Consider the following 23932-nt stretch of genomic DNA (forward strand, 5'->3'; position numbering starts at 1 on the left):
TATAATCAAACTGCTGTTTAATATCAGAACAAAGATAAGCATTAGAGAAATTGCTACTGATAGTAGAAGATTCTCAAACCTCTAAAACATCACTTGACTGGTAAAATGCACCAAGAAATCATTCTTTCAAAACCATGTTTAAAGCGTGAGATAAAAATGCCTCTCTCCTGCTTCTGCCACCACTATAGTCTCTTATATTTGAACACCTTGGGCTTTAAATGAAATGTCAAACATGATTTGGTACCCAGAAGAAAAGCTAAGTGGCTATCAGGGAATTCTGGCAGCTAAGCTTAGTGTTTCATATTGGTGTCTGGCTCATAAAGGGGCTAGACAGGGGTGAAGCGAGAGCCATTTGGCAGTCAGCCAAGACAGACCTGGCTAGATGGAATTTCAAAAACTCTCCAACTGTTTACCTGATTTAACTGTCAAGAGTTAGTTTATTTATTTTTACTTTCTTCTTTAAAAAAAGTAAAGCTAAGTTACATAACCTGGTAAAATTGCAATTGGGCTAGATTCAACAAGAGAGCACAACGATACAGACCAAATGGGCTTGTACTCAAGACAGAGCAAAAATAAAAAGAGTCCTGATTTTCTGAGGGGCTGAAGAGATGCAATAAGGTAACAATCACTTCCCTTATCATACCCATTATCGGCCCAAATTCCGATGCATGTTACTACAGAAAAAAAAAATCTCAGCATGTATATTCAGAAAATGAGGAGTCACATATAGCAACAAGCCTGGCAATGTACTCATCTAATCTTAACACTCTCTAGACAACCACAAATTAATTTCTTCTAGAACTCCAGGGTCCCAGCAGTTACACACTCCAAGGAACGCGGACAATTATGCAGCTTGCCCTTCAAGTGCTTTTGCTCAATCAGCCTAGGCAATTCGTGCATGGTAGTACAAGCTGTGTGTAGGAAGGCATTGGCAAGGGCCAGTAATGACTCCTGCAGACTGAAGGGCAGAGGAGAGGGTATTACAGACATTATATATGCTGCCCCAGGGTAGAGATTTTTCAGGTACAAAATAAAAAACATTAACGCAATTAGGTGGAATTGCTCTGTCTCTGAAAAGCAACAGAGAAATTCTACTTAACGGAAGAGTGGTAATGAAAACCCATCAGCACTCTTCCATTACCAAGTACATTACCCAGCATGTAAAGGATCCCCTTGGGGACTTGGATAGACTTAAGCCACTCTAAGGCTTGCTCAGGGGATTAAAATCATAAGGATTTGATTACCTCTTCATTGAAAAGGCCTAATTTGTTCAGGCTGAGTGTCGTTTTATATTTCCCATAAATTAAGAGAAACAAAAAATGTATTGTTTCTATCTTTGTCCTTAAAAGAGATGGAGACATTTCCAGAATGTCACCCTGGAAAATTATTCACTGAGCTGTTAAACTGGGGTCTGTGTTAGGGGCTTCAGAAACACACTGAACTTGAAGTACTTAACAGCAATAGAAGATTGAAGGTATGTGGGGAAAGAAAGAGAAAGAAGAGAGGTCTTTTTGAATTGCAATGATTGTGCAATGGCTGTGACTATCATACAAATACCTCTCAAGTTCTCTGCATTATAATGAATACTTTCAACTGGGTAGACAATTTTTGCGGTGCTCTACTACTTTATCAAGCCATGTGCCTTACACTGTACTCTACATTATAGACACCATGAAGCAGGCCTCCCTCACCTAAGCATGGTCACTTCAAGCCATGTTAATAAGGAAACATTTTCCTAATCAGCTAAACAAAGCTGGGGGTTCTCTGATGCAACAGTTTCATGAAAGGTAGAGCAGAAGAGCAGGGAAAGAGAAAAACACAGAGTCTGTGTCTACATTGGCAAGATTTAGCACAAAAGCAGCCACTTTTGCGCAAAATCTTGCTGCCTGTCTACACTGGCCGTGAACATTTGCGCAAGAACACTGACGTTCAACTGTATGAAATCAGTGCTTCTTGCGCAAATATCCTGATGCTCCCGATCAGGGATAAGTCCTCTTGCCAAGTGTTCTTGCGTAAGTGGCCAGTGTAGACAGGTAACATCAATTTCTTGCGCAAGAAAGCCCAATGGCTAAAATGGCCATAGGAGCTTTCTTGCGCAACAGAGCATCTACACTGGCACGGATGCTTTTGCGCAAAAGCAAATCTTTTGCACAAAGGCACATGCCAGTATAGACACTCTCTTACTCAAATACTCTAATGCAAAAACACTTGCATTTAGAGTATTTGCGCTAAATCTTGCCAGTCTAGACGTAGCCAGAGAGAAAAGAGCTGAAGAGAACTGAAGTACACAATAGCGTTGAGACATGACATACAAACAATGCAATATGCTAAGGGAAGGGAAAATAACAATCCTTTAGAAAGTCTTGTTACATTTGAGGTTTGTAAGGTCACTTTTGATTAGTGTGAAATACTGAGAGTGTAAATACACAATCTGTTATTTTAAACCAAGAATAAAATTCACAGCAATCACTGTTCATCACGTACAATAAATTCCACATAAAAATACATGAATATTGGATTTATAGAAAGAATAATCTATATATTTTACTGTCACTAAATCAAATGTACTACTTTTTTTTGTCCTTTGCTACACGTTTTGAAGGTCATTGCTATGCATGTGCACTATCAACATTGCTGATGGTAGATAAACTAGTACCACTGAAGAAAAGCTTCCTTGACTAGCTAGAGGTGCTCTCACATTTTTGCAAGAGATAATTTCACAGATCCTCTCTGATGGTCACAGAATTACCACAACAGGGAAGCAATAGGGAACTAGAGCAATAGAGAAAGAAGAATGGGACATAGATCCAGGAGCTGCAGAGATCTTAAATCTAATAGTGACTTGCTATGCAATCTTGGATAAGTCACTTAACCTTTCTGTACCTAAGCTTCAGGGGGTAGCCAAGTTAGTTTGTAACAGGAAAAACTTAAAAAACAACAAATAGTCTAGTAGCACTTTTAATACTAATAAAACATGTAGATGGTATCATGAGCTTTCGTGGGCACAAACCACTTCTTCAGATGAATGGAATGTTGGACTACAGGTATATAGTACTACATGCCAATTTTTTTAAAGACGTTTCCTATTTGCAGGATTTTCTGCTTCCAAAATTTTCACTGCAGTTTTGCACCTGATGTCGAATTGTACATGTACAACAAGTATATAAAAGATACAATTATTCCGCCGCAGACTCAGAATCTGTTCTGAGATTCCAAATCACAAGTGTAAGTTTTGCAATCAAATTACACTTACAAAAGGAGAGGCTGGGCCTCTGTCCTTTTAAAAACAAACACTAAAAAATAATTTCCTCTTCATTTCAGGTAACTTATACCTGCATAGACTAGCTCCTGATTTGGTAAGTAGCACCAAAACAGTGCAGACATTTTTCAATTGCTATTCACTTTTGATTCTGTATAGTTTTTTTTTTTTTTTAAGGAGCAGCATGTGTAAATGGTCCCCATTGTCAAAGAAAAGGTGAGAAACTTGCATAAATCTATAAGGACAGACCCTAAGAAGGTATAAACTGTCAGCTTCCCCCAACTTCAATAGCCATTTTCCCCTGCCGTGTAGAAGGGAGGAAGGCATTTACCTCATGGTCATGGACAGTCTGTCGTGCTCCATCTAAAACAAATAAAAAGATAAGATGATCTTGGGGAAAAAAAAAGTAATGAAGGAGGAAACTAGCTGTACAGCCCAATAAAACACACCTAGTTATTCTATAAGGGCCTTAGCACGTAGTACCTTGGTCTACCTTAGGTTTTTCTAATGCACAGTAGAGGCTATGTAAAACTAATCACTCTGCAAGGCCAACCAAACAAAGTAATATGTTCTAACCAGTGTAAGAATCACAGGCTTTATTTAAAAAAAAGGGCTTAACACCTGCTAATTGACTATATGCCTGGAATATTTTATTACTCTAACTAATATTGGTGACTATAAGAACTGCCATGATGGGTCAGATTAATGATCCATCTAGCCCAGTATCCTGTCTTCCAAGTGTGAACAATGTGTTCCTTATACTTGTAAGACGCGATTCTGTTAAGGTTTAATACCTTGCCGGTGTGATTTGCCTTTCTGCCTGTCCTGTGCTTTCCTGCTAAAGACTTTGTAGGCTTCTGTCTTCTGGTACTGCTCCAGTTCCCTCATGTAACGTTCCTTATCTCTATCCGCTTCATCAAGGTAGCGCTGCAAAATAAGAAAACAGAGAATGTCAGGAAAAAAAACAAATAATCATATGAATAAATTGGTGACCATCTTACAAGGATAAATAGGAAATGAGTGAGAATGCTTGAGAAGCTCAGAACATGGAAACCTGAGAGAGGATAATCATGGCCAAAAAGGTTAAAAACAGAGATCTCTCCATAACAGTTTTTATCTAACTACTCCTCCTCCTATTAAACTTAATTCTTGACTGATTGCAATAATTGACTTAGTTACTGAGGTGACTTGCTACCAGGCTACTCAATGCAGCCAAGTGTTATCTTCACATAAGGCAGGTCTACGTTATGTGGAAAAGTTGAGCTAAGCTACACAACTTGAGCTATATTAGTAACGTAACTCAAGTTGGCATAGCTTAGATCTACTTACCATGGATCCACACCCTTTGGGGTTGACGGGAAAAACTCTCCCGTCGACTTCCCTTGCTCATCTCTTCCTGGTGGAGTACTAGAGTTGACATCCAAGCGATTGGTGGTAGATTTAGCAGGTCTTCACTTGATCTGCTAAATCAACCCGTTGGATCGATCGCTGCAGCATCGAACCAGGCTATAGTGGAGACAAGCCTCAGTCAGAAAATATTTATGAGCTGGATGTTTGTGGCTAGCACTATGCATTGTTGAACAGAATGCTCTGGGTGCAGCTCACCCTTAAGAGCTCAGATTGTTCCCGAGGTACATCAGTCTTCCTGGAGCAGAGTACTGTGTTTTTTAACCTTCAGACCTCTAGGAGAAAGGCCAATACCATGCTGTGTCATCACAATATCTTGTCCTATCATCTGATGGGGAGACAGATGTAGCTACCATGAGCGAACAGTTTAGAGTGAATAGAAACAAGAAGGGTCTATCAGTTTAAGCCTTAATGGTATTTCAGTCTATTTTTAAGAAAAACTGGAAGCATCTTCATACATTTGCTTAATGCAGGGAGCTCTTACACAATATACAGAAACTGCTGACCTGCAAACCATATAAAGATTAGCCATATCACAATGCTGGAATTAATGGGACCCTTGCATCAAAAAGCTATCTTCCCTACTATCATGTTTCAGCACAATATACTTCAGGCTTTTCCCCCCATTCAAGTTTATATCATGCAGTATTATGCAAATCTACTCCTATTACTCAGGCAAAACCTTAAGTGACCTCATATGCTTTTATATCCATCATATCAAGAGATCAGTAAATCTGGCTATCACACATTCATGCATTTGGGATATTATTTTGCCTCAACGCTGTTGAGGTCATTGTTAAGATTTTGCAACTTTGACACTGAAGTTTATATTACTTCTGAGTAGTGGAGATGGAAATGAACACCTTATGGAGCATCAAATACATTGCCTACAACACTGTCAATCTGAAGGTAAAAAGGAATGCACAAGTCTTACCTCAAACTTTTTATAGCCACCCTTTTATGGTTTTAAGTAGATTGCGTGTGTCCTGCTGCAGCTCAACTGCCACCAAATGCAGTTTTGGTTTGCCAGTTTTCTAGGGTTTTTTATATAGCCTGGGTGTACTTTAGTACATAGCTCCCCTGATACGAGGAGAAAAACCCATAGCTTAGAGATCCTTGTCACAGGATTGACAGGAGTTTGTCCCTTTGGAGACCATTCCCTGGAGGGAAACTTGAAACGTGCTTTTCCACTAGATTGAACAAGTACTCACTAGTCAGCTACGGATCAGGAATTCTGGATTTCATTCCAGAGTCTGGGAGAGGAGTGTGGTTAAAGCAAGGAGACTCAAAACCTAATTTAGTCACACTGAAAGGTAGTGTGGTGGACTGCATAAGACAGGTTTGTCACACCAGAGACCTGGGTGTCAGGCCTGGAGTGACCTTGCATGAGCAATCTGCTCACTTATTTAAAAAAAGTGATCGAGAGAAGACTAAGTGTTCAGTAGCCCTTTCCTATCTTCTAGGCTGGGACTCAGGACTTTACTTTTACCTTAAAGACAACAGTGATCCAGTGAATTCCATAGCAATTTAAACAGCAGTTAAAAGAGGAAAGATTTGAATTGCTACTCTACTGCTTCCCAGATTTCCTTAGGCTACTGCCTTTCCCTTGGCTACAGGGCTATTTGTTAAGGGAGTATCTGTCCTTTTTCTTTTTTGCTCCTAGAAGTAAGTGACAGCAATCATTCTGCAGCAGATTTGTCATCTTGACCTTGACACACATTTTCTATTACGATTAAAATGTTATCAAATGCTGTACAGACACTACTGTAACTGTTATCCTAGGAATCTGCACATGAACAACAATGTGGACAAAGAACAGAGTGTCTTAGATTTTTTTGTAAAAAGGGTACAAAGAAAAACAAATTAAACATTGTTTAAAAAAATACCAAAAGGATTGTTTTTCAAGCTCTTATTCTCTTCTGTCAATTCATTTTTCATCTAACACAATGAAAACTTCAAACAGTACTTAAAGTTTATATTCTGGGGTAGTTTTTTTTTTTGTCATTGCAATAAGATTTTTACAAAATAAAGGTTTAAAGCTTCTGTTGAACTGAACTCTCTCGTGTAATCTTAGCTACAGTGAAACTAATGCTGCATCATACAGAGATGTGAAAGGTTAACCAGTTAACTGATAAGCATCACCCTATTAAACTTACTTCTGATAATGCTTACCAGTTCTAGTAAACCAGTGAGGGCTGGAATAGCTCCATCCCATGCGGCCTGCTGGAGCAGTCCCTATCCATGGCGGGCCGAGGCTCCCAGCAGACAGGAGCTGCTCCGATGTTTGGAGCAGCTTTTATCTGTGGCAGGCCCAGGCACCTATGGCAGGGATGCCGTTCCAGCCCCCCTGTTGCCTGCCCCTCCTTTATCTGGTTAACCAATGCAGGTTAACCAGAAGAAGGAACAGACCAAACTGGCCCATTGCCTGAATTTACATATAAGTTACAGTGCAGAAGGCCCAGGTAGACTGATGAAGAGAAGAGACATCATATTCTAGTTGAAGGGGGGGGGAGGGGAATGCTCTCATTCCTGGGATAGATTTCTATACAAACTAAAAATAAACACAACACTCTCGAGCATAACTTACAGAGCTACGGCTTTCTTTACCAGCAAGCAGACCTTGAAAATGGACAAATATGTTGTAAAATAGAACAGCTCTACCCCAGCCAGCAGTGAGCAGCCCATCCCTTTTGACCTGCCGATCTTTCTTTTCTGAAAGATGAGCAGTTTACATACAATGATGAGTTAATTAACAAGACAGAGTAACTAAAGTTCACCTAGCAGCCCTGAAAATCTTAGCTTTGACTACACTCCACAGCTTTTTGCAACGTGGCTGTGTCTAGGAGAGATGTGTGGGGAGAAGGAGCAAAAAGGTCACGTGCCCCCCATGAAGAGGGGAAGAATCGTCCAGCAGGCAGAGCTCTGTTGGATAGTTTGAAGTTGGCCTTGTGCCGGCAGATGTGTCGAGCCTGTCCCCATACTGACCAGTGGTGAGAAGTGGAACGACCCGATCCCAGTCCACTCTGCTTCCCTGGCTTCCAGCCACATCACCCTGGGGAGGAAGCTTGGGGGAAAGGGTAGAACCACCCTTGCACTCACCAGCAGCAATAAGAAGAGTGACACAGCTGGGAGCGGAGAAAGTGGAGTATGTTGGGGTTGGACACGCCACTTCCCACCACTGCCAATGAGTGAGGGGGGAAGACCTGACCTCTGCTGCCAAGCACCAGGCACCCTGCTAGTCCCCCAGGCTGAGTTGCTTAGTGAGGGGACTTGGGGAAAGAGACAGGGAGGGAGGCGGGACAGGGACAGGGACATGGGGGAAGGGATAGGGTAGGACAGAAAGAGGAATGGCTTGAGGCATAGTGCGGGTTGTGCCAAGGTCTGTGCCCTCCTAGGGACTAGGGGTGGCATGGAGAGGTTTCACATGGAGGGGCAGTCACATGGCAAGCGCCCCCCCCCCATACTGTTCCCAAGCAGTCACCTAAGGCTGTGTCAATGTAGCCATGTCGCTAAAAGTCTTGGCAGCATGAACAAGTTTTGTTGGTGCACTTGTGGACAAAATACTTCTTCCCCGTTTGACTTTGACAAGGAGCCATTGATACTGCCACTTCCCATAGCAAAACTTTTGTCTTTTTTAATGACAAAAGTTTTGTCATTTAACGCTTTTCCTCAACTACACCGAGAAGGTGTAGCCTCTCTACATCACGAATTTCACCCTTGGAAACATTCAAGCCTTAGCTCAGATTTAGTTTAGAAACAAATATACAGGTCCCAGAAGGGAAGATAGCTTCCTAAACCTCTCATGTGTATCCTGAGTATAACCTTGCAGTATTTATAGGGCCTGTAATTTTTCACCAGCAATGACTGGAAAGAGATTTTTATCTGAAAAGGGTTCCTTTCCCCTACCTAAAAACACCTTCTTAAACACTGCCATAGTCAAGCACTGATGTCAGTTTTCACAGTAAGCAACAGTGTTCCCATTAAACAATCAAACCCCAGCAAAGAAAAGGGAAATTAATGGTACCCGTTTCTCCTCAGGAGGCAGCTTACTCCACTCATTGCCTAGCATCCTGGTGATCTCTGGAAAAGGGACTTCAGGCATCTTCGCTCGAAGCTGCTCCCTACGCTCATTCATGAATCGCACATACCCTGTAAGGGGGGATTTTGGGGCATTGCTGTCTCTAAGGGGTTTCTTCCGTTTTCTCCCTTTGGACCATCCTCCTCGTTTAGTTCTTTGCTGCACAATAAAAAAAGAAGAAAATTCAGATTGAAAGGGTAAATAAAAAAAATCACAAGAATAATTTTACTCCTGGAAGGAACTCTGCACCTATATTTCCCCCTGCCTATGGAGACCCACTGGCACCCTGCATCAACTCCCTTAGTTCAGCAATTTTTCTTGTAGTAGAAAGTTACACATGTTATCTACTATACTGTATATTAACTAATATTTCCTATTCTAATCTGTTGCATTTGAATATTATGTTTTCCAGTCCTCATGTATCATGGAATATTGTAAACAGGTATATACTACTGGGCTTTCTCTCCCATGCTCATTCAAGTTACTGCTATCATTTTAAATTACTTTGAACTTTTAAAAACTCCTTTCATCAGTAAATTGAAGAGCTTTATAGGAGCAGTCAAGTACTGGTTTACAGGTGGAGAAGCTACAAAGTAGGGCAGTTAAATCATTTGCTCAAGTTCTCCAAACTCCACGTTTCTGTAATAAAGTCTGGACAATGCTGTCTTATGCTAGACACTGCTATCGTCTCTCTCTTCTTTTAATCTCTCCTGAAATGGAAGTTTCCCCTCTCTGAAGCTTCTTATTACGTTGATTGCCTTTCTTTGGCATTTCACTGCTTCTGTTGTTTTTGAGATGGAGTGATCAAAACTGAACATAGATTTCAAGAGTGGACATAGAATCTGGCTGTGTAAAAGCACTTTGAGATCAAACATTTGCTTCAGTTCTGTGCAACATCAACATCCAGAAAGCTGTTACACAGCTCCAGTCTTAGCAGCAATAGCACCACTTATACCTTTCTAAATCAGGAAAAGAGCTTGGTATAGAACTCAAGTCTGGATCTCAGTTCCCTACTCAAACCATCAGATCCTACTATTTCCCCAAAGAAAGGAAAGGATGAAAAGGCAGCAAACCTTTGAAACAGTGAGCTCTGTTTGCTACACTAGGGAGTGTCACAGATGTCACTCTCAGAGGGCCTGCCTGCTATGTATTTGTGACTATAGGAAAATAGGTTGTGACTATAGGTTGCACATCAAAGGAAAAATAGCTATAGAAAGAAGAGAGATGAAAAACAGTCTCCTGCATATGGTGGATGGCTAAAAACTGGTAATCCTATGAGAAAATACTTAAATTAATAAGGTGACAGATCCAGTTAGTCAGTTGTGTTAACTATATTATTTTAGCTCACCTCTTCCTCGAGTCTCTGCTCGCTGCTTTCAGCTGTATTAGAAGACTCATTTTGCAGCAACTGAACTTGTGACATGTCCTCCACAAAATCTGGGTTGTTCACAGACTGTGAAGCTCCTTCACCATATGATCCCTCAGAGTGGGCTAACCTGGAAAATCAAGTTGTGTGAAAAAGCACACGCATCATTAAAGTAATCTACTTCCCCTCTGGTCCTCTGAACTGTGCAACGATGTTGCAAATATTATGTAACTTTGAAGCCAGACAAAGATGAGACACTACAAAAACAGCAACTCGGACAGCTGTATGTTCCATCTGTCCATCTGATTTCCAGAACACTGTCTACAGCAGTTACCAGGGATTTAGATAAAGCTCTTCTAGGTCCTGATTAAGGATGCTAAATATCATGTAATTGACTAATTGAATAGTCTATGCATTTTTTTAAGTACCTTGCTGCGGCTTTGCCCCCTCGCCCCACTTCCTGCTTCCATTTGATAGAGGCAGCAAACGGGGAGCGACTAGTCGACTATTCTGACACTATCTGATAAGTATTTGCTTATCGGATAGTCGACTAGTCCTTAACATCCCTAGTCCTGATGAAGACAAAACAGTCCTAAGAAAACTAACATTTGGAAGAACTTGTGCTTACACAAGTCAAGCACAAACAAAACAAAATCTGTTTCAAATAATAACCAAGTGGGTAGAAATATGAAGGGAGGTGCAGAGCTGCAGGACTGAAAACAGGAATCCTGCAACTGTGTTCAGGGGACCCCCAGCACAATAATAAAAACAGTATGAAATAGAGGGTCTTATCACTTTCACTTGTCTCCAAGTAATGCACCTTTCAGTATGCATTTCTTGTAGTCCTGTATAAGTGTTTTTGCCATTGGGCTCCATGAAATTTGGATGGAACTCTTTACAGTATTGTCTTCTGGTGACATACCTAGATATCTAAAGAAGACCCAAGTACCAATTTTCCTTCTAGGCCCTTTAATGTTGCTATTTTTTAGTCAAGAGCTGCTGCTGATGGCATTTCAGTCAACAGCAACATCCTGCAGGAGCCAGGCTGCCAGTAGTAGAAAGTGTGGTAAAGATGTACACTTCTACAACACTTTATCCTGAAATATACAATGGTTGGGCCAAAATTGTTGGTAACGACGCAACCCGGAATGAGACACACTTGACATTCAGATCTCAGGTTGAGATCAGAGCCAGCAGTTATTTTTTCTTATACACTATGCATACTGAGAGAGCACGAGCACCTACAGAACCCCAGTGATATTTTCAGTCACTTTTCAAATTTTAATCCACATGAGACATCACAATGGTCTAATCTACTAACAAATTACAGAATATTAGAACTGGAAGGGACCTTGAGAGGTTTCAAGTCCAGTCCCCTGCCCTCATGGCAGGACCAAACATGGTCTGTCTAACCTGCTCTTAAATATCTCCAGTGATGGATATGCCACAACCTCCCTAGGCAATTTATTCCAGCGTTTAACCACTTTGACAGTTAGGAAGTTTTTGCTAATGTCCAACCTAAACCTCTCTTGCTGCAGTTTAAGCCCATTGCTGCTTCTCCTATCATGAGAGGCCAAGGAGAACAATTCCCCCTCCTCCCTGTGACATACCTGAAAATGCCACTGTCCCCCCTCTTAGTCTTCTCTCTTCTAAACTAAACAAGCCCAATTCCTTCAGCAGTGCCTTGTAGCTCATTTTTCTAGACCTTTAATCATTTTTGTTGCTCTTCTCTGGATCTTCTCCAATTTCTCAACATCTTTCTTGAAATGCGGTACCCCGGAACTAGACACACTATTCCAATTCAGGCCTAATCAGCGCAGAGTAGAGTGGAAGAATGACTTCTTGTGTCTTGCATTAACAGGAGTGTTGTGAGCATCCCAGAATCATGTTTACTTTTTTTGTGACAGTGTCACACTGTTGACTCCTATTTAGCTTGTGGTCCACTATGACCCCTACATACCTTTCTGCAGTACTCCTTCCTAGACCACTTCCCATTCTGCATGTGTGAAACAGATTGTTACTTCTTAAGTGGAGTACTTTGCATTTGTCTTTATTAAACTTCATCCTGTTTACCTCAGACCATTTCTCCACTTTGTTCAGATCTTTTTGAATTTTGACCCTATCCTCCAAAGCACTTGCCACCCCTCTCAGCTTAGTATCATCTGCAAATTTAATAAGTGTACTGTCTGTCAACATCTAAATCGCTGATGAAGATTCTGAACAGATCCAGTTCCAAAACAGAACCCTGCGAAACCCCACTTGTTATGCCCTTCCAGCATGCCTATGAACTGTTAATAACTACTCTCTGAGAACGGTTTTCCTGCCAATTATACACCTACCTTATAGTAGCCCCATCTAAGTTGTATTTGCCTAGTTTAGTGTTAAAAAAGTCATGAGACCCCATATCAAATACCTTTCTAAAGTCTAGGTATACCACACCCACTGCTTCTCCCTTATCCACAAGACTTGTTATCCTATCAAAGAAAACTATCAGATTAGTCTGACATCCTATCAACTTATTTTCTTCCAGATGTTTGCAGATGAATTCCTTAATTACCTGCTCCATTATCTTTCCTGGGTTGTTCTTATTTTCCTTTTTATAGAGGGGGCACTATATTTGCTCTTTTCTAGTCTTCTGGAATCTCTCATGATCTCCATGATTTTTCAAAGATGAAAGCTAAAGGCTCAGTTACCTCCTCTATCAGCTCCTATTCTAAGATGCATTTCATCAGGCCCTGGTAACTTACAGACATCTAACTTTTCGAAGTAATTTTTAACTTAGACATTTTTAATACAGAGAAGCTTTTAAAACTACATATGTAGGAAAAATTTTAAGCCTGGTGCATGAAATTTCAATGAAAGGTTATCAAATATAATTCCCTTAATCACTCCTAATCGCATGTCAAGATTCCTGTATTCACCACGCTTGGTGTCAGCAAATCCTGAGAACCAGAGATATGGGGCCAAGTTCAGACTGGACATAAGCAGGTGCCTCTTTGCTTAGTTATACAAGCAGGTGCAACTCTATGTAAGGTCTGAATTTGCCCTTTGCAGGTCTAAAGAACAAAAAATATACCAGTAAAGTACAGCCACATGTAAAAAAGAAATTCTCTATTTAGTAGTGCCACTGGAGAATAATAAAGGAAATAATCACCATATCTGCAGACTCACTCGAGAAGGCTGTCCTTGGAAGGCAAGATTTTACAAATAACAGAAGAATACATAAAGAGAAAGTTAACAGTGTTCAATTGGCCTACTTGCCAAAGTGTACAATCAGGAATATTTTCTCTGGAGAGTCTGCAAAGAGATAATATCTGTGTGGTGAATATAGAACAGCAGTTGCTTACCCAGTTGTAGCCATATCACTGCTCTCTTTTGAACCATCATCATCTGCAAATAATGGAGGCAGAGATGAGCCAGCCATCAGGTTCTCCATACTTCTAAGAAAAGGAAATGGAAGCAAAATTAATTCTCCCACATATCCTGCCCATTTAAAGATCTGTCTTTAAGTCTAACTTAACTGCCAGTTTTTAAAAGCAATACAGCACATGCACTCAGCAAAACTTTTTAATTATTTAGACCTATAGATTTGATTTTGTGATGTGTACCTACCAACTTATATTACTGAGTTATTTTGTGTTGGTCCCATCAATCAGGTATTTATAAGTAGAAGGAGGTGGTCAGGGAGAGCATAGGACTATTATTGAGTGGGGAAGGCAACCTAGGTTTTGTCTACCCTTAATTTAAAACGCAGTAGCGACAGTGCTTTAAATGGAAAGTGTGGCCACTGTCTGAGTATAACCACCCTTGGGAGGGGAGTAGCTAACAGTGCTGGGAACACAGCTCCTAGCTCTTTAGTCTGGTTCACACTGGTGTCTTACAGTGCTGTAACTTACTGCTCTTGGGGAGATAGGAAGGGGATTTTTTTCACCCCCTATGACTACCGAGGTTATTTCCACAATGATGACAAACCCCCAGACTCCCTACATCCAAGTGAGAGACTCAGATCCAGACTAATTGTCGAATGTAAACACTTTGGCTACCGTAGATCTTTTTAAAAAGGTATTTATGTAGTCCAGGACGACAAGAAAACGCCTAAAAAAGTCCCAGCTGTAAAGTATCTGACTTGGTAAGGCAGTATTATTTTAAAAAGATGAGCAGCAGAATGCAGGATTCGCTACTAAACAGATGTTTGAAGGAACAGTTACAATCTGTGAGGAGAAATCAGATTTTGAATGCTAAAAAGGCCATTTGCTGCACACTTATCGATGCTGCATCATAGCAACAAATCCTGCAACTTCTGCATCCTTGTGGTCCCTTCTAACCCTATTTTTTTAAGTATTCAGTTAATTCTCTGATCAGCAGATCAATGTGAGGGCTAGGTGAAATCAATCTAATTTTTACCTAGAATGGAAATCATGCTTTCAACATTTCAATACAAAAAATGTGTTGTAGATGCGTGTATGTATGGATTGAAGGTGGTAGGAGGAAAATAAAGGAGTCAATACCTTCTTTCTACTTTGCCTACTTCTGGAAATCCATTATACTGCGTCCTTTCTAATGATCTCAATATGGAATTGAAAATGAGGGACCCGTTTCTTTGGAATTTAACAAAAAATATAAAGTTTGGGTTCCTACCTAATATAAATTGTGATCTGTTATGGGAAAAGGCAAGTGCCTCTTATTGATATAAGAGAAAGAGGCTCAATCAGGAAGGCAGATAGCCAATACTGGTTTCCTATACGATGGGAACTCTTTATCAAACACCATTCTCAAGTGTGTAAAGAGTGCAATAATGATCGGAAGTGTTCTAAAATAGGAGATATGTAGGATACACTGATGGAGTAGAGCAGCGTTTCTCAAAGTGGTCTGAGAAACCACTTTGAGAAACATGCTAACTGGCCACGCCAGTTTGTTTAGTTACTGACACCACAGCCACAGAGCCTTGCAGCTCCCATTGGCTCCAGTTTGCCTTTTGCAGCCAAGGAGAGCCACAGGATCGGGGTGTTCGGTATTTTTAGTTAAACCATCTGACAACCCTAGCTGCAGCACTGGTAAATAAACAAATTGGCACGGCCAGTTAATATGTTTCTCAAAGCGGTTTCGCAGACCACTTTAAGAAACCCTAAAGGAGAGTGAAGCATTTTGATCCTGAAGGAAATTAAGAGAGGGGCTGATATGATCTTCTAAATCAAGGTGGAATTCTTAAAAAAAGCACTGTGGGAAAGTGCAAAAAATAATTAACTTGGAGGCCTCTTTTGTCAGATGACACTGTAATCCACATGTCTTGAGAGAATATATACTGTCTGCTAGTGAACAAGCCATCAAAGTGCTTTTCTGTCCATCATGCCCAACATGACTCCTCTTAATGGGTTCCTCTTTATATCTGGAGCAAGTCAGCAAAAACAATGCCTCAGCTTGCTTTCAAACTGCCAGTAAGCAACCAGACATCAAACTCAACAACATACAAGCACACCACAAACACAGGAAGCTGGGAAAACACACACTTCTTTCTTCTTTAAAGTTTGTGCTATTTCCTCCATATGGTTTTCATACTAATTCCTTCAGTCAGAGAACAGACAGGCCCCAAAAAAAGAAACGGTTGAAATACTAATTAATAAGCAACGGCTGCTGAAGTGTTCCAGTAGACAGGAAAACAATGCAATTCCTATCATGATGGCTGCAAATGGATGAGAATCTGTATATGATGGCAGATTAAGGGTGATTTGCCAGCACTGGGGCTTCCAAGCCACTTCCTGTTATTGGTCCTTCAGTTGTGGTCTCTGTGCCTGAAAGCATTCCAACCCTCAGTCCCCATGTTATGGTCAGTAAGGCCCAGAGTGGCAAGACTCTTCAAAAACGCAGAACGCAATATTTTGGGAGGGAAGTTATTGCATCCAGTGGAACAATGCGGTGTCTCACTGACAAAGGGGAGGCTGTTTGGACTTTTCTCCCAACCTTCAACCTAGCAGTAATTGTGGGAGAAGAAAGGACTTGAATAGGCTAGTCACAGCTCTGTCTAGCCTGTGACAATTCTTATACAGCTTTGCAAGTATGAATTCTGACCAAAGCATTTACAGAACTAAAGTGATACTGTTGTGTCTGAGATATAGACGCTGATTTAAAACAATACCATCAATTTCTTGGGTTTTTTTACAGCCTGCTTTTTGGTTAAAAACAATATAAAGGACTGTGACAGGGCGCACACACCCTGCACTGGGCAAGGAGTGGGTTAGCCCTGTTCTGAGGACTGAGAAAGCCGCACCCCCTTTGCCTTACTGGGCACGCTGGAGCTGCACAGATGTAAAAGGGAGGATCTCAGCTCAATTGGGAATGGCAAAAGGATGTGCATTGCCTGCTGCAGGCAAACTGCAGTGACCACCCAGACATTGAGGTACTACAGCACAGGCTAAAGGCCAGTCGCTTCCAGAGAACTCAGAGTATTCAAACGCAAAACAGGCATAGACAAATCCCAGACAAGGAAGGAGAGACAGAGATCTGCACTGGAGCTGAGGCGACTTTAGCAGGAAGCAGCCTAGGGGAACCAATGGCTACTTGGTGAGTGAGCTGATGCCAGGGAGTCAGTATGTTTCATTTGGAGCTTTTTGCCCCCAATTCAGTGTCTAGAGATACAGCCACTAACAGGGTACAGACCCTCCCATTCCACTGGAACCCTGCCCAGGACCCTCCTGCTGGGGGATGTAACTTCCTCCCCTATCTCCTGTCGCTTGAAAGGGGACTACACAACCCTGCGAAGTGGATGAAACATATCAACTTTGGCCATCAAACCACACTGCCCTGTGAATAGGGGTGAGTTATGAACTACAGCCACCGGTCCACACTACCTTGTGGATGATGGCAAATTACTGACTTTTGTTACCAAGCCACCCTACCCTCCAGATAGGGGCAAGTTACCGACTCATGCTACTGAGCCACTCTGCCCTGTGAATTGGGGCAAGTTATTGACTATAGCCATTGGGATGCACTACCCCATGAATGGGGAAAATTCACTGACTTTGGCCATTGGGCCACCCTATCCCATGGACTGGGTGGGGATTTGGCAGAAAGGCCACTCAGTGGTAGAACTGTGGGTGGAGCTATAGGCACGGATTGGGGAGAAAAAGCAGAGAATGACATGGCAGCAGCAGAAGGGAGCCAGGCACACTCTCTGGGCAGGGTTGTCCCAATCTGCATTACAAGGACATTCCAACAGTTAACTCCACAAGAGCCAACTTAAACTCAACTTCACTGCTTAATATTTTTGATTACCCTAGAGATATTTGTTTTAAATTCCAACAATGGCTAACACTGTTTCAGCTTCACCGAATTAGCAGCGTTCAGAGCCCCACTGGAGAGGTACTGCTGCCATTTAAGCACAATGTTGAATAGAAATGCTCTGCACTAGAGTAAATAACATGATGCTTAAAAAGCCACCTGCATATGAATGATAGGGCTCTCAACATCACCAGCACTGCTGAAACTCAGCCAGTTCAGACAGTGAGAATGTTTTGAAAAACAAATCCCCACTACATGCAAGAAATGCCATGGTGTCTCTTCCACTGACTTCTAGGATTACATTTGCATCCTTCATGGACAAGAAGAGTCCTACAGGTAGTACAGATGCTTCTCTTAATAGATGTACCACTGGATCTCCTTTGATACATTACCAGGGCATGGAGCAGAATGGGAGAGAAACAGAATTGTGCATGAGAGTAGTAAGGAGAGGGATGCTAAAGATGGGGAAGAGGAAAGTCCCCTTCACATTCAACAACACAAAAGAATAAATGCAGGATCTTTTTCCATGTGTGTCCATGCATGTTATTTGATGGGCTAATATGCATGTTTTTAAACTTCTTTGTATAAAATACTAAGTTTCAATTCCTGGGTAACATAGTAGCCTTCCCTGAGCAATGTGAGAGTAGGACATAGAGTAACTTGTCAGCTATGGCTGGGATGGATGGACTCTGGATGGTGTCTCTAGCCACCTATCCATTGAGACTTATGATGGGTATCTGGAGGGAGCATAGGCCAGTAATGGAGCCCTCACTTTCTGTCCCTGCCACAATTCCCTCTGTGCTGATGGGGCTGTCAACTTGTTCTTCCCAGCTGTTTTGGTCCAGCAGGAGCAGCCACAAGATAAGATTGTCTCTTAGCAAGTACAATTGTGGGCCATTCATTCAGCCCAATCAGATACCGGAAATCTCCACAGGAACGTACAAAAGAGATGCCAGTTGTATGAACCTCTGCAGCTGTAGTCACAAAGTCATGCCAACATTGCAGCCGCATTTTACTCCTCCAAGCTCTTTTTAACTTCCTTCTGTGTGTTTGATCTGGATTGACTACTAGTTAATCAGAAGCCAGTTAGTTACAATTTGCCGTATCTGTTCAGACACAGAGGGTTGAATGCCACCAACATCACAGCTAATGAGCTGCTTGTGCTTTTGTTACCATGGGCAGTAAGGAGTCACCAAAGACACCCTGCATTGTAGGTAACCACAGCTACACCATTTAACCAAGACTGTAAACAGTCAGTGGTATTGTCTGCTCCAAGCATAAGTTTGTTGTCATATTCTCCACAGTCAATACTTAGTTAACAAATGCAGCAGCTAATAGTGTTTCATCCTTGCCAGCATTATATATTGTTATCACATGGCCATTTTTTTCTGAATAGTTCAGCATACCTATTTACTGCAGAGCAGCTAATTCCCTAGTATACCCACATACACAGTCTGCCCAATGCTGCACCTCCAGGCAGATGGAGATTTCAAGACATATTGCCACCACATATGGAAGCCATTACTCTATTTATGTAACCCCTTGCATTCCATCTGCTGTGAAGGCCATGAGATAGCTACTTGGAGTATCCAAGAATGCTCTGTTCCAAAGTGATACTGTAGATGTGGACACACAAACAATGTCAGCTGTGAGGTAGAAAGGCTGCAGCATAGACACAACTCAAAACAATGTTTGTTGTAAACTGGTATAGATGAAAGAGTGTCAGGAACAAGTTACAAAACCACACTATGAACAGTCTATGTTTAAATATTAGTGTGCACTCTGAACAAAGCAATAGGTTAGAAAATGCACACAAAATGTAACCAAGGGCATTTGTCAAGTCATTTAAAATATTTTTTAAATCCGTTGACAAAGTTAAACATTCAGTTACACAGCAGCAGCAGCAGCTTTTACATACAAGCCTATCCCACCATCCTCCCCCCAAAACACTACTATACTTCTAGAATTAAAATTGGAAGTAATGTTAACACCTAAACAATACTTTCCCTTCTTATTGGGCTATTTTGCAACTTTTAAATTGTTTGTATCACTTTCAGAAAAAAAACACACACACCCACCTCCACCAGCTATTTTGCTATCCCTGAAATAGCCAGAATTTTGCATTTGCTCTGGCAGATTATGTCGCAAACAGATGGACTGGGTCCTCCGCCATAAATCTTTTGAACTATCCAAAACAGGTTCCACGACCCCACTCTTAGATATTATTTTTCATTACCACTTCCTCTCTATACCCACATATTTCCCCTACAGCAACTTCAAACCCAGAGAATGGCCCCTCATCTGAGACTCTGATGAACTACAGTTATATTGAATTCTCCCCCACCTCTATACTCACATTACACATTTTTTTATCCTTTTTGGTATTTAACCGCCCTCCCCCAATCCTGTATTTGTTGGAAAAAATCAGTACAACAGTCACCTTATCTCTGCTCTGAATTCTGCTATTTCATTTCCATATCTTAAATTTCTGATGTTTAGTGTCCCCTTTACTATCCATACATTTATGGCAATTTATGCTGGATTCTCAGGAGACAGTTATTGTATAATACAACAGCAAAGAGCTAGGTCTATTACTGTTGAGCTTACAGAAGCTATGCAGAAAAATGCTAGTGCTAACTTGAATTCTTTCTGAGATTGTTCAGATTAGTACTAGGGATGTTAAACTGCAGTTATCTGACTAATAATGTAGTCAATACACACGATTAATCAATAAGGACCGCTCTGCAAAGCTACAGCTGGGGTAAGTCCAGGAGTCGACTTCTGCTGCCTCCGGGAGCCACAAATGCTGCAGCTCTGCATTTTAAATGTAGTAAGAGTCACCAGCAGAGGCACAGCGTTCTGGACCAGAATGAGCTGGGACTGCTTGGTCCTGGCTCACTGTGACGGGGTCTGAACGCCCCTGTTGCCGCGCTCCGCGGGGAGCGTGGAGCCAATATTGCCACTTGCACTGTGTGTTCGTGTGCTGCTGCACAGCTGGGCGGCACCATGAACCGGAGCAGGACGCCTTGGGTGTGTAAAGAGTGTGCCAGGAATGACATAAGAGGGGCGGAGAGGCCGGGGCACATAGCGGTGACATCACAGGGAGGGGTGGGGCAGGAGAGACAAGGCGGGAGGTACGAAAGAGAAATGGACACAGGAGAAGAGAGGAGACGAAGGAGGAGAGAGAGGACAGTCACCAAGAGCGAGTGGAAGGAAGAGCAGCAGGGCTCAGCTGGCTTCGGTGAGCAGTCTGCTCTGGTCAAGGAGACGGCCGGGAGCAGTGCGGACTTCCCCCAGCTAGAGCCAGGGTAGGAAGTAGCCCAGAGCGGGGCTTCCCTGCTAAAGCCTGCTGTCTGATGAGTTATGGCAGGAATCCCTGTCAGCCGGACAGAAACTTGTCTATGCCTGTCCTTAGGGCCGGCTGCGACCCATGAGAGAGGGCGGGTCTGGGCCCCCTTACCCTGACTGCCAAGGGCGGGTGCCAGTGTACGAGCTATTGGAGGCCGAGACTCTAAAAGACTGCCGAAGAGGCACGGTGGCCTGTGAAAAACTCTGAGCAGAGGGCCAATTAGGAACGTGAGTGGGAAACCACAAGAGAGGGGGACTAGCCCGCTCGTTCTTACTCATGCTGAGTCCAGCAGCTACTGTTTGCTGCTGCTGGAGCAGGCCCTGCCTTCAGCCAGCTCTGACCACCGTGAGCAGAGGCTGCTCCGGCACCAGGCCCTGTTCGCAGCAGCCAGGGCTCTCGGCCCACCGCGGGTAGAGGCTGCTTTGCAGCAGCCTCCTCTATCCCCCGCGCCGCTGCTCTAGTAGAGGCAGCAAGTGGTTAGGGAGAAGACGGAACCACAGAGCCGGTGCTGGGGGAAACTGGCTACACTAAACTTAGAACCACAGAGCTGGAAGAGACCTCAGAAGGTCATCAAGTCCAGCCCCCTGCTCTAGGCAGGACAAATCCCAATTAAAGCAACCCAGTCAGGGCTTTGTCAAGCCGAGACTTAAACACCTCTAGGGATGGAGACTCCACTACTTCCCTAGGTAACCCATTCCTGTATTTCACTACCCTCCTAGGGAAATAGTTTTTCCTAATATCCAACCTGGACCTTTCCCACCACAACTTGAGACCATTGCTCCTTGTTCTGCCATCTGTCACTACTGAAAACAGCCTCTCTCCATCCTCTTTGGAACCTCTTTGGAAGTGGAAGGCTGCTATCAAATCCCCCCTCACTCTTCGCTTCTGCAGACTAAATAGACCCAACTCCCTCAGCCTCTCCTCATAAGTCATATGCTCCAGCCCCCTAATCATTTTGGTTGCCCTCCACTGGACCCTCTCCAATGCGTCCACATCCTTTTTATAGTGGAGGGCCCAGAACTTGACACAATACTCCAGATGTGGCCTCACCAGAGCCGAATAAAGGGGAATAATGACATCTCTGGATCTGCTGGCAATGCTCCTCCTAATGCAACCTAATATGCCATTAGCCTTCTTGGCTACAAGGGCACACTGTTGACTCATATCTAGCTTCTCATCCACTGTAACCCCCAGGTCCTTTTCTACAGAACTACTACTTAACTGGTTGGTCCCCAGCTTGTAACAATGCTTGGGATTCTTCCGTCCCAAGTGCAGGACTCTACACTTGTCCTTGTTGAACCTCATCAGATTTCTTGTGGCCCAATCCTCCAATCTGGACCCTATCTCTGCCCTCAAGCGTATCTACCTCTCCCCCTAGCTTAGTGTCATCTGCAGACTTGCTGAGGGTGCAATCCATCCCCTCATCCAGGTCATTAATAAAGATATTGAACAAAACCGGCCCTAGAACCGAACCTTGGGGCACTCCGCTAGAAACTGACCGCCATCCTGACATCGAGCTGTTGATCACTACCTGCTGGGCCTGGCCCTTTAGCCATCTTTCCGTCCATTTATCCAATCCACATTCCCTTAACTTGCTGGCAAGAATATTGTGGGAGACCGTATCAAAAGCCTTGCTAAAGTCAAGGTATATCGCATCCACTGACTTTCCCACGTCCACCGAGCCAGTTACTTCATCATAGAAGCTAATCAGATTGGTCAGGCACGACTTGCCCTTTTTGAATCCATGCTGACTATTCCTAATCACTTTCCTCTCGTCCAAGTGCCTCAAAATGGATTCCTTAATGATCCCTTCCATGATTTTTCCAGGAATCGAGGTAAGACTGACTGGCTTATAGTTCCCTGAATCGTCCTTTTTCCCTTTTTTGAAGATGGGCACTACATTTGCCTTTTTCCAATCATCCGGGATTTCTCCCGATCTCCACGACTTTTCAAAGATAATAGTCAAAGGCTCCTCAATGACATTTGCCAACTCCTTCATTACCCTCAGATGCATTAAGTCCAGACCCATGGATTTGTGTATGTTTAGCTTTTCTAAATAGTTCCTAACCTGTTCTTTACCGACCACTGGTTGTCCATCTTGTGTCACTTAGCCAACCTTGTCCGTGAATACAGAGGCAAAGAAAGCATTGAATACTTCAGCTTTCCCCACATCATCTGTCACTAGGTTACCTCCTTCATTTCCGATAATCCGGCACCTTTAGGACCCAGGGGGTGCCGGATTATCAGATATGCCGGACTATCGGAAGGGGGGGCTATGAGGGGTCTGGGGTGGGGTGGAGGGGATGCCACCCCAGACCCCTCATATCCCCCCATTCCGATAGTCCGGTTCTGCCGCAGGCGTCCCCGATTGAGCTACTGCTAGTCAGTTTCAGCAGCGGCTGAATCTGGGATGCCTGGGGCAGAGCAGCTGGGGTGCTGCCGGGTTGGTCCCACAGCCCCGAGGGGCAGCACTATAGGACCAACCTGGCAGCACCCCAGCTGCTCTGCCCCCGCCTTTCCCAATTCAGCTGCTGGTCAGTTTCAGCAGCGGCTAAATTGGGGAAGCCGGGCGCAGAACAGCTCCAATTGTCCGGCAGCCAGATCACTTCCGGGTTGCTGATGGTGCCGGACCATCAGGAGTACCGGAGCATTGGATGCCGGACCAATGGAGTTTTACTGTATTAAGCCAGCTCCTCCCAGCACTGGCTCCTGTCTCATAGACTTTAAGGTCAGAAGGGACCATTATGATCATCTAGTCTGACCCCCTGCACAGTGCAGGCCACAGAATCTCACCCACCCCTCCCAGAATAATCCTCTCGCCGATATCTCAGATATTGAAGCCTTCAAATACTTTGAAGACCACAAGATGCAGAGAATCCTCCAGCTGTGATCTGAACCCCATGCTATAGAGGAAGGCGAAAAACCTCCAGGGTCTCTCCTGTCCTCCCCTTGCTGCCTCTCAATTGGGGCTTGAAGTGGGGGAGTGTCAGGGTGGCTGCGGGCTGGATCCACTGACTTGGCAGGCCAGATCCAGCCTGTGGAAGGCCCTTTGCCCACCCTGCTTTAACCTCACTCAACACCCCTTTGCCCCAACCTCACCCCCATGCTCCCCAGAGTGAGGCTGCCCCCTCTAGGAAGTGTGGTCACCACTGCCACGTGGGCAGGGGAAATGGACATTGGTGGCATGCCCCCTCCATC

The 23932-nt window shown here is 43.3% G+C and overlaps 1 protein-coding gene across 5 annotated transcripts in view; it reads right to left on the reverse strand.

Annotated features, from left to right (window-relative positions):
- The window catches only part of HMG20A (high mobility group 20A), a 74966-nt gene that overhangs the window by 14102 nt on the left and 36932 nt on the right, over nucleotides 1–23932 (reverse strand). For all 5 annotated transcript variants that reach the window (XM_006126246.5, XM_075897381.2, XM_075897383.2 and 2 more), the window contains 5 exons: nucleotides 13458–13550; nucleotides 10093–10240; nucleotides 8691–8903; nucleotides 4054–4186; nucleotides 3591–3622 (listed from right to left, as the gene is read on the reverse strand). In XM_006126246.5, coding sequence (XP_006126308.1) covers nucleotides 3591–3622; nucleotides 4054–4186; nucleotides 8691–8903; nucleotides 10093–10240; nucleotides 13458–13546 — 615 coding nt within the window. In that variant the 5' untranslated portion in view covers nucleotides 13547–13550. The remainder of the gene's footprint in view (nucleotides 1–3590; nucleotides 3623–4053; nucleotides 4187–8690; nucleotides 8904–10092; nucleotides 10241–13457; nucleotides 13551–23932) is intronic.

This window comes from Pelodiscus sinensis, chromosome 14 (genome assembly GCF_052426305.1).
Source record: "Pelodiscus sinensis isolate ZL-2025 chromosome 14, ASM5242630v1, whole genome shotgun sequence".
In the NCBI taxonomy this organism is placed as follows: Eukaryota; Metazoa; Chordata; order Testudines; family Trionychidae; genus Pelodiscus; species Pelodiscus sinensis.